Source organism: Glycine soja, chromosome 10, assembly GCF_004193775.1.
Source record: "Glycine soja cultivar W05 chromosome 10, ASM419377v2, whole genome shotgun sequence".
NCBI classification, from domain to species: domain Eukaryota; kingdom Viridiplantae; phylum Streptophyta; class Magnoliopsida; order Fabales; family Fabaceae; genus Glycine; species Glycine soja.
In genome coordinates, this window is record NC_041011.1 from 45,601,776 (window position 1) to 45,612,336 (window position 10,561).

The 10,561-nt window shown below is 37.7% G+C and overlaps 1 protein-coding gene across 1 annotated transcript; it reads left to right on the forward strand.

Moving 5' to 3' along the window:
- The first annotated feature begins 4,430 nt into the window (after positions 1 to 4,430).
- On the forward strand, positions 4,431 to 8,877 carry LOC114369707 (probable protein S-acyltransferase 15). Its single transcript, XM_028326952.1, has 7 exons — positions 4,431 to 4,856; positions 5,421 to 5,513; positions 5,624 to 5,725; positions 5,803 to 5,874; positions 7,901 to 7,999; positions 8,086 to 8,181; positions 8,279 to 8,877. Exons 1-7 carry the CDS (start codon positions 4,593 to 4,595, stop codon positions 8,372 to 8,374), a joined length of 822 nt encoding a protein of 273 aa, XP_028182753.1. The 5' UTR covers positions 4,431 to 4,592; the 3' UTR covers positions 8,375 to 8,877.
- The last annotated feature ends 1,684 nt before the right edge of the window (positions 8,878 to 10,561 follow it).

Sequence of the window (10,561 nt, forward strand, 5' to 3'; positions counted from 1 at the left end):
GTCACGGCAGTCCGCAAATGGCGGCAGTACCTGCTTGGCCATTCGTTCACCATTTTAACAGATCACAAGAGTCTTAGAGAACTCATGTCTCAGGTGATCCAAACTCCTGAGCAACATTACTATTTGTCCAAGCTTCTCGGCTTCGATTACTCAATTCAATACAAACCTGGTCCCTCCAACCTTGTTGCAGATGCTCTTTCGAGGACCAATTGTGATAATTCCGGCCAGCTCCTCCTTCTCTCGGTCCCCAATTTTGTCTTCATTGATGATCTCCGCCGGACTCTACATGACAGCCCTACGTTCATGGCCCAGTTCGATAAAGTCAAGGCCCAACCTACTGCCTTTCCTGATTTTCACCTTCATAACGGGCTTCTCTTCTTCAAGGGCCGTATATGGTTGGATCCCACCAACCCCTTCATCCCCAACCTTCTGCTCGAATTTCACGCTACCCCCTTGGGAGGTCATTTGGGGGTTGCCAAGACCCTCCATAGACTTCAGTCGAGCTTCCACTGGGACACCATCCGCAAGGATGTCACGCGCTTTGTTCGGGAATGTCATACCTGCCAGCAGACCAAACCTAGCACCCGTCGTCCTGCCGGCCTCTTACAACCCCTGCCAATTCCGAGTGGGGTTTGGGAAGACGTTTCAATGGATTTTATTACCCATTTACCACCATCTCACGGCTTCACGGTTGTGCTCGTCGTCGTCGACCGTTACTCCAAGGGTGTTCATTTCGGAGCCCTCCCAACCCACTACTCCGCCTTTAAGGTTGCCTCTCTATTCCTCGATATGGTCTGCAAGCTCCACGGCTTTCCCCGGAGCATCGTTTCTGATCGCGACCCCGTCTTCATCAGCTCCTTCTGGCGGGAACTTTTCCGGCTAAGCGGTACACGGCTGCGCATGAGTACGGCCTATCATCCTCAGTCCGATGGACAGACCGAGGTAATGAACCGCATCTTGGAACAGTACTTGCGTGCCTTCGTCCACTCTCAACCCTCTCAGTGGTTCCGTTTCCTTCCCTTGGCCGAGTGGTCCTACAACACCTCCTTACACTCCGGGTCCGGTTACACCCCCTTTGAAGTAATTTACGGGAAACCGCCGCCGTCCCTCCCACAGTACCTTGCCGGAACATCTAACAACGAGGCCGTTGACTCCTTGTTGACTTCTCGACAGGAACTCCATGACACTCTCCAGCGCCGTCTCCTCAAGGCACAGGCTTCTATGAAGGTCCACGCTGATTCTAAACGCCAGGACATTACTTTCGAGCCTGGCCAATGGGTATACGTGAGGTTACGCCCATTCCGGCAACGTTCCATGCATATCACTATGAACCCCAAGCTTTCCAAGCGCTATTTTGGGCCTTTTCAAATCATTGCTCGCGTGGGACAAGTTGCCTATCACCTTCGTCTTCCCGCAGCCGCCCGCATCCACCCTGTCTTCCATTGCTCCCTCCTCCGTCCTCACCATGGACCGCTTCCCCCTTCACCCGATAACTGGCCCCTACAAGTTATTGACCATAAGCCCGTCCCTCAGCCCTTATCCTTCCTCGCAACCAAAACTGACCATTCTACGTCTCCCCCAACCCGTTACGTGCTCACCCAGTGGTTAGGCCAACCTCCTGAGGACACATCATGGGAGCCATGGCAGGAGCTTCGTAACACCTACCACCTTGAGGACAAGGTGGTTTTTGAGGAGGGGGGTATTGTTAGCAATACACCAGACTTTATAATAGACCCCACAGCAGAACCCAACCCCGCAGAACCCAACCCCGCAGAACCCAACCCCACAGCAGAACCCAACATATCAGAAAGGCCCAAACGAGCAACCAAGCAACCAAATTACCTTCAGGATTATGAAGTCTGAAGTGGGAAGCATTCGCGCGCCAATATCCAAGCTCAACACCAAAAGCACCAACGAATCTGTTGCAACCATTTATAATAATAATAATTAGTAAATTGGAATATTGATAAAGTTGTTAGAGTTTGTTAGAAAAGCTGTTATTACAGAGTTGTATATAAGAAGGTTGCTGATATCAATGAAATACACAGAGAAATTTATCCCAATTCTTATCTCAGGAGGTACCTTGTCCTCGAAACAAGGAGTTGAGCATCCTCTGCTTCTATCATTAGGTTTATGTTAGTTAGGCTAGTAGCTAAGCTTTTTAAACTATAGCTTAGTGTTTGTATATGCAAAACTGTCATATCAATATATATTTAGGGAACATGCTAGTATATATATATATATATATATATATATATATATATCATTTGAAAATATGATATGATGCTGAAGTGTTGAAAGATAAAACCCACTAGAAATTCTCAATCTTAACGCAGAAATTAACCTAAGCTGATTGGTTAACGTTTTTATCCTATTGTTGGACAGTGATCGATGAGGAGTTTGAGTAGTTGATCAAACCTACTTGTCATCCCTATTGACAGAAAAATTTAATGAAAAAGCAACAAGATAAAGTTAATTAGCTACAAATTAAAGAAGCACTAATTACTTCAAAGATCTCAATTAATTAAAAAATTTCAAGGAGAAGTGTTTAATAAAAGTAAAGAAGATGCATATATGCTAGACAGTTAGATGATCACTAGGTTGTAGTCCTTCAAACCCTGCTTAATATATTTTGAAATTTCTTAAACCTTAAGTGTAATGTGGTATTACATTTTTTTATTTTTTAAAGATTAAATGTGTGATTTCATCAAAGTTAACCGAAATTTTGAACAGAAATTAGTAAATTTACATGTAGTTGCATCTAGCTAGAAGAGTTGCTCAAGGTGTATCATCCACCCAAATCCCCTAGTCATCATGTTTTTCCAACTCTAAAAGCCTATGGGCTTCCACATTTCCTTGTGTTGTAAACAGAAAAGACTAGAAAGGCAAATGATTCACGATGTTTAAAAGTGCATATGGGATTGATATTACCAATCTATCTCTGCAACAAGACAGTGAAAATCAAGAACTAATGTAACTGGCAAATATCCATATATGAGTGCTAGCTAGGGCCTAATGTTTCTCTTAGTTTACCAACCATAAAGTAGCTCTCCCCACTCCATAGTTACCACCAACCAAGAGTACTCAAGCACCACCCTTCTATTGGTTTTCGTTAACTTATCATTAAAAACTAATAAAAGTCACTCATAATTCACCCCTTTACCTAAGGCACACACACATATATTCCTACGCATAGACTTTTTGGTATAGATTACATTACAAGTGATCCGTGTTATATCTTAAGGACTGTTTTTCTTCTTTGGAAGCTTTGACTTTCATTTCCAAATCATCCTTTTCTTACTCCAGTTGTGAGATTTTTCTTTGAAGCCAAATCTTCTTGCCCAAACTTTAACATTTGATCGCTTATAAATTATCTAACAATTCATCACTTTAAGGTTAGAGCATGATATAGACACAAATAACTAAAAATGATAGACAATAACTCTCATGTTTCAAAGGAAAAAAGGGTGAGCCAATTGCGAAGTAGCCTTTAATTTTCCGATAAACGGTGAGCTATAATGTCCTTGCAATTGCAGTATGGTAATTGTGTATTAAAACAAAATACACGGCAGAAATATATTTTCGTTATATTAAGGGATATAAATTGATTATGTATAACGAAAATATGTTTCCCTTATATATTTCTACCAATGGAAACCTATTTTTGGCAGGGGTATTTTGGTAAAAATATCAAAAGACTAGAGGTGGACTTAGCGAAACAGTGTGGGAATATTAAGCCCTTCTTTGTTTGACATCTTGGGCTGCCGAAGCCTGATGCTGGTAATGGGTTCGTTTGGTCTAATTTTTGGAGCACACAAATATGAAAGTCGGTAAAACTTAAAAGTATAATAATTAAAGTTGGTATTTCAGAAAATAATGACTAATTAATTTTTTTACAAAATTAAATTTTTCAAATGTTAACCTGCATAAATCATTTACAAGTGCCTGGATACTGTATATCAGTTCCAATATCTTCCCCTTTATGATAACTGAATAAATCGATGCTCATTTAGTTCAAATATATATGATACCTTCTACATTTAACTAGATGAAATTAAATAATATAATGTAAAATAAATTAGTAGACATTAACTGCAGTATATGTTTTAACATTAAAACAAGATTTTAAACATCTATTTTTTTAATACAAAAGCAGACACCAACACGAATCTAGGATCCCACGGGTCAACATTACTTACTAGTTTACTCTAAATTCTTTTAAAACCTGTTTATTCATTAAAAAATTAATAATGTCAAATTTTCCTCCTTATTTAATTTGTTGTCGAAAAGTCAAGTCAATACTCTAAAATCTTAAAAGAATCAAATTAAGAATTTATTTGTTAAGATATCTAATGCATATAAATTAGAATAAAACATATTTATTTCCGTATAATTTTACACTTTCTCAAAAAAAAAAAAAGACTAATCTTGGAGTTATAGATTTGTCTCTCCAAGAAAGGCTTTTTATATGAATCGAACGGCATGCATTTTGTTTTGTTTCAAGAAAGGTCCCGTAAAATTTAGTAATTAAGAAATCGAAGAGCAACAAACAGCAGAGTGAAGAAGGAAGGGGTTTTGTTTTGTTGTTCTCCATGTCCATGTTGTCGATGAAGGGCAAAAGGTTTGTATCAGTGCCTGTGTTGGCAGTGATTTTGTTAATGGTTTTTGTGTATTACTGTTCAATGTTCGTCTTCCTCCAAGATTGGCTCGGTTTGCAGAGTTCCCCTGGCACTTTGAATGCGTTCCTCTTCTCTCTCTTTGCCTCTCTCTCCCTCTTCTCTTTCTTCTCCTGCGTTCTCACTGACCCTGGCCACGTCCCTTCTTCCTACGCCCCAGATGTTGAATTCTCCAAAGATGTAAGCTTTTCTCACATCTCCATCATGGGTCTGTCTGTGTGCTTGGGAAAGTGATCTGGGTCCTTAAGTGTGTAGTAGCTACTTGTGTCCCTTATGTGAATCAAAGTAGGAAATTGAACTGAGATTCTCTGAATCGTGGTTGTTATGTAAATTGTCAATGGATCAATGCTGCAGCCTGCAGATGTTTCATTTTAGCTGTTATGCATGGTTATTGAACAATTTATGGTGCTTAACTTATAGCTGTTTGCACTTTATATATGGATATATTTCTTGTTGGAGATCCTACAATGACAACTCTCACTTTATGAGCTACTTTTTGGGTCTGAGTTAGGCCCAAACTCAAATTCTGATATTTGTATGATTAGTTTCTCTGGCATTTGCTCCCCCCCCCCCCCCCATCGTGATTTTATGGCCAAGGATTTAAGTGTGTTGCTTTTACATTATCTGAGGTTTCTGATGTGTTTATGAGTTATGACAGATTAAGGTGTTGGTATTGTTATGTTTTCTTACTAGTGATCTGATTTGTTTGAACCGTTGCTGAGTTCCTTGATTAATTTTCTGCAGAATGCAGAACAGAAGAAATGTGACAAGTGCTTTGCATACAAGCCTCCCAGGACTCATCATTGTCGAGTTTGCAGAAGGTGTATTCTGAAAATGGTAGGTCAGTTGCATCTCGGCAATGGATGTTACTTTGAGCTTCATTTTTGCATTTGAGTTCCTGAAGGATTTATTTTGACCTTTTTGTCTGGTTGCTGAATTTGATCTAGGATCATCACTGCTTGTGGATAAATAACTGTGTTGGCTATTGGAATTATAAGACATTCTTTGTTTTTGTATTCTATGCCACCATGGCAAGTATTTATTCTACGGTATGTTTCCAATCTGGCATCTACTGTTTCTGTACTGAACAGGATTCCTATTTGACATAAGCTTTTAAAATGTGCAGATCATATTTATGAGCTGTGTATTTCAGAAGTACTGGGATCCCATTAAAGGAAGTTCTCTTAAGACCTTTTTTGTAAGTTGCATGCTATTATTTACGGATGTTCTGATATGTGTGCAATAGATCTGTGCCCCTGTTAGACATAGAAGGAAATTGTAGGCCATATTATTTATTGTCTGTTGATACTTCAAACTCTTTCAAATCATTTTATACCTTTTTAATCATTAAGTTAATTTCAGCTGCTTGAATTTTTCATAGTTACTTGTATTCTATTCATGTTATTGCATGTCTCCTTCTAGTTTGTTCATTTGCAAATAATCCTAAATGTCATTGTCCTCCAATTATAAGCCGAGGCATTTTCTTAAGTTGAGTGAGAACCCTTATACCTTTCCTTCATTAGTTTGCTTCAATTACATTTTTACTTCAAAATATTTGATATATATGTTGTATGTTGCATAATGGGTTTTGTAGTAGCTACAACAACAACAACAATTGATAGTGGACTAGGAAGCTACTAAGGGCCTATTATGTTTGTGTAATTTTTTGTTGGTTTAATTGGGCCTTTATTGGGATTTTGTAATTGACATCGTAGTTTTATGTGTTTAGCTTGTTGGGCCCATGTGCCAAATGGACCTAGATGTTATTTAGGAATATAAATATGATACTCTAAACATTTTGTAAAGATAGATTTGGATGAAATTTGAGATTAGCCTTTGTGCTAAGTGAGAGTTCTCTCTTGGTTTTTGGATTGGAACCTTTTGATTCTTATCTCTTCAGTCTTGATATTTCTTCATCCTTTGGATTCCATTTATTGAGTTTTTTATGCTAAAATTTGTGATCCATGCCAAGGAAGGCAATAATTAAATAGGTCTATATTAGAAGCAAATGGGATGGGCCACAACTGAGAGATCCCAAATTGACCCAATAATTAATTAGAGAAGTTGTTAATCATTTAGTTACTATTTGTATTCTAACAGTTAGGGAAAAGGGGACTAGCTGAGATTGTTGGAGATAGAAGAGTATTTTCTGTATGAATTTCATTTGCACTGTGCCCAGTTTACACTCTGAGTCTAGTCTGGAATTCAGTTCTTCAATAAAGTAAGATCCATTTTTTTTGGTTAATTCTGCTGTGCCAGTGTAACAATCGGCATTTGAATTCTTAGATCTAGTGAGTGACACAAAATTCATTCAAGAAAAGGGTTGTGGGAGACCATAATATACAGTAGGTGTGACTGATAGAGATCGTGAAACCCATCTAGAGGGGGTGTGAGTGTGACAATAGGTAGAGGAGTTGCAGATATAGATGGATGCAACACAGGGAAAATCTCAAGACCATGGAGACAGTGGGTGCGGGACCTGATGGATCAATTGCCTGTCTGTTTGCGGAAGTTTATAGGGAGAAACTACTTGGATTTGTTGCCCATGGGAAATCTAGATTAGTTTGCTGCTTGTGTCGCTATGCTTTTTGTAGTGAGGCAAACCATTCCATATTCTATTGACACTCCTCCCAAGGTCAGGATATCTATGTAATTGTTTGAGTTGATGTCATTGTCATTCCATGCTGTGATGAGATGAGGCAGGAATCTATCAATTGAAACATCTTTGTTCATTTTCAGACTAAGGATTTGGGTCACCTTAAGTATTTTCTGGGTATTGAGATGGCTCAATCCGTGACTAGTGTTGCCATATCCTAGTGGGTATGCTCTGGTTTGTGGACTGTCCCATGGATCCAAATGGCAAGCTTCTGCAGGACAGAAGAGTCACTGCACATACTTCGTTCTAGTACTTTTAATTTATGACAAATATGTTCTTTACTGTGATAGACAGTGAAACACATTAAACAAATGGTTTCTTGATAGACTCCTTTCTCTAACCACACTTATTTTTATCACTAGTAAATGATGAAGCAACATGGTTTTATTTTCCCTCTTTAAGTTATAATTATAAACTTATAATTAGCAACATAGAGACAGAGGATGGGACTTTACATGGTTTTCTGTTGAGAAAACATACTTAAAACTTGGGTAACTCGTTCTTCTTTTATTAATCCTTAATTTTCTTAAATCATAAACTAACAATAAGATTTATGAATGGTTTTTAGGTCTTGTATGGAACAATGGTGGTGGGTTTGACCATAACCCTTTTGACTCTTTTTGGATGGCATGTCTACCTTATCCTTCATAACATGACAACCATAGAGGTGGGTTTCTAGTTGAATATACACCACTGAAATACTTTGTCTTTATTTATGTCTTGGAAGATTTCATTTTGTCTTTTTTTTTTCAGTATTATGAAGGAAAGCGTGCAAAATGGTTGGCTATGAAGTCTGGGCAAAGCTATCGGCATCCATTCAACATTGGCGCATACAAAAATATTACTTTGGTCTCTCCCTATTTTGTGGTCTTTGCTGGCACTAATTTGCAGATATGTACTGATAGTGTTTCTTACCTAAGGATATGTTCGTCTGTCTCTTGACCAGGTTTTAGGTCCAAACATGCTGAAATGGTTATGTCCCACGGCAGTAAGCCATCTCAAGGACGGGGTTAGCTTCCCCACATTACGTGATAATTCTTAAACCTTTCTAGTCTGGCCAAGTCCTAAATCAACATCAGGCCATGCATGGATCTTGAAATGAAGAATTAAGAGCTCATTCATCTGAATTTAATATTCAGAAAAAAGATTTTAAAGAGAAAAGGCAATTGATCATTTAAGCAAACTTTGAGAAAGTAAAGCTTATGCAATGCGTTGATAGATATCTGTACCAAAAAAAATTAATGTCTGTCTTTCACCAGCTAGGGTTCATCATAGATTGTTGAAAATGGAAACTTTATTTAGAGCTTGTAAATCAGGTAACACAATTTTACTTTAATTTTATTCCTGACAATAGAATTCAGTCTTAGCACATATTTAGAATAATTGCAGGTATATCACAAAGGCCTTTTCATAGTGTTAATGGATTGTTTTAGATTTTTCATTTGCCATAATGGTAGTGGCATCTTTCCTGTTCATCTCGTTATCGAGAAATGACCTTTAATTTTCAATTTCCTGTGTATAAAATTGATGATTATATGACTTGTATGTATTTTCTGTTCATCTTATTGTATAATGACTTCTAAATATGCTTTCAAAATTAGTTCCATCAAAAGTCTAGCAAAGACATTTTTCATAAAATAAATTAAAAATGATTTTATTTAAAAATAAATAGAATTTTAGGAATATTTTATTTATTCATTTGATAGAGAATAAAATTGAGTTCTTTTTTATAAAATAATAAATTTAGAGTACCCTAGTTATTAATTGAGACATATTCTCTTAAATCTTTTTGTCATTCCCTCTCTCCCAAAATTCTTTTTTTCCCGCATATAATCAAATTCGTCTCAGTAAAACTATAATCTTGGATTCATTAATCGTTGGATCTTTGTGAAATTTGAGCACCAAGTTCAAAACTCATTTTTGCACATCTTCATCATTGGGATTTGCAAAATAATGTCTTGGGTGAGAGAAATGTTCCTCACACATAACTTTCTTTTTCTCGCATACATCAAAACCTGTTCTAATAAAACTACATTCCCGAACTTGTTAGCCGTTGAATCGTTGTGAAATTTGAGCAACAGGTTCGGAACTCAATTTCGCACATCTCCACCGTTGGAATTTACAAAATAATGTTTGTGGAAAGAGAAATGTCCCTCGCACAGAGATAATGAAATGGAGGCTCAAATCTCTTTTTCTTTTCTCTAATTCTTGGAAATCGAGCAACTAGAGGAAAAACATTGAGGAATCTTAGGAAATCACTAGAGATGTCGTTATCATTGTCCAACTATACACGTGAGTCCACTTAGAGGTAAAGGATAAGTTTATTGCAATTGGGGTTAGAATAAACATGTGTATTGAGATGTTGTGTGTATTGAGTTGTGAGCTATGAACTGTAGAATCACACAACTGTAAGACCCCTTAAGGGTAACGAGTTAATGTATGACGAGTATTATGGTGGGATCCACTATGGGAACCCAACGAGTGTAATAACTTTGAGACGCGACGAGTTAAAATTATTTTGAGAACAATTGAGGAGTCGTGTGTTTTGTACAGTTCAAAGATAGAGTCTACGTGCTAAAATATTTTCTAGGTTGGACTTGAATCAAGAGGGAGAGGCCTTAACGGACTCTTCAGAGTGTAGGCCTTGGGGGTAAATACACTCTGTTTGAATGTTCCTTGAAGCCTATGTTGATCTCATATGGTTGAAGTGTTCTCGCAAAATAGAGTGACCCTGACTGGTCTCTTTATGATTTTACCTAATGAGAGTGACCTGACTTACCAGTGTGTGATCTGTCTTGTCATTTACTCTTAGGCGCCCAACGAGGTTTTTCACTGACATGGTACCACATTGTATATAGGATTGAGTCTTAGTATATTTGTTACATAACGCTTGTGTATTGGTCGATATTGATTGATTGAGTGATATTGTGCTTTGATTCTTGAGTACATGAATGATGTGAAAATGTGTAAAACGTGTAGTGTTGAGATGTGATGTTACACAATAAGTGCAGGAATGGCATGAGATGTGTTAAAGTAAGTTTCACTTATATGATATGTATATCTACATGTTGTCCCGCTTCCCTCTATTAGTTAAGAATATGATAACTCACTCCCCGTGTATTGTTTGTGTTTAGATTCTGTGATGATCTCGAACCTTATGTCCATGGGAGTAGATGGTTAGGTGAATGACTATGGAGAACCTCATGTTAGAGGACGCTGGAACACAATA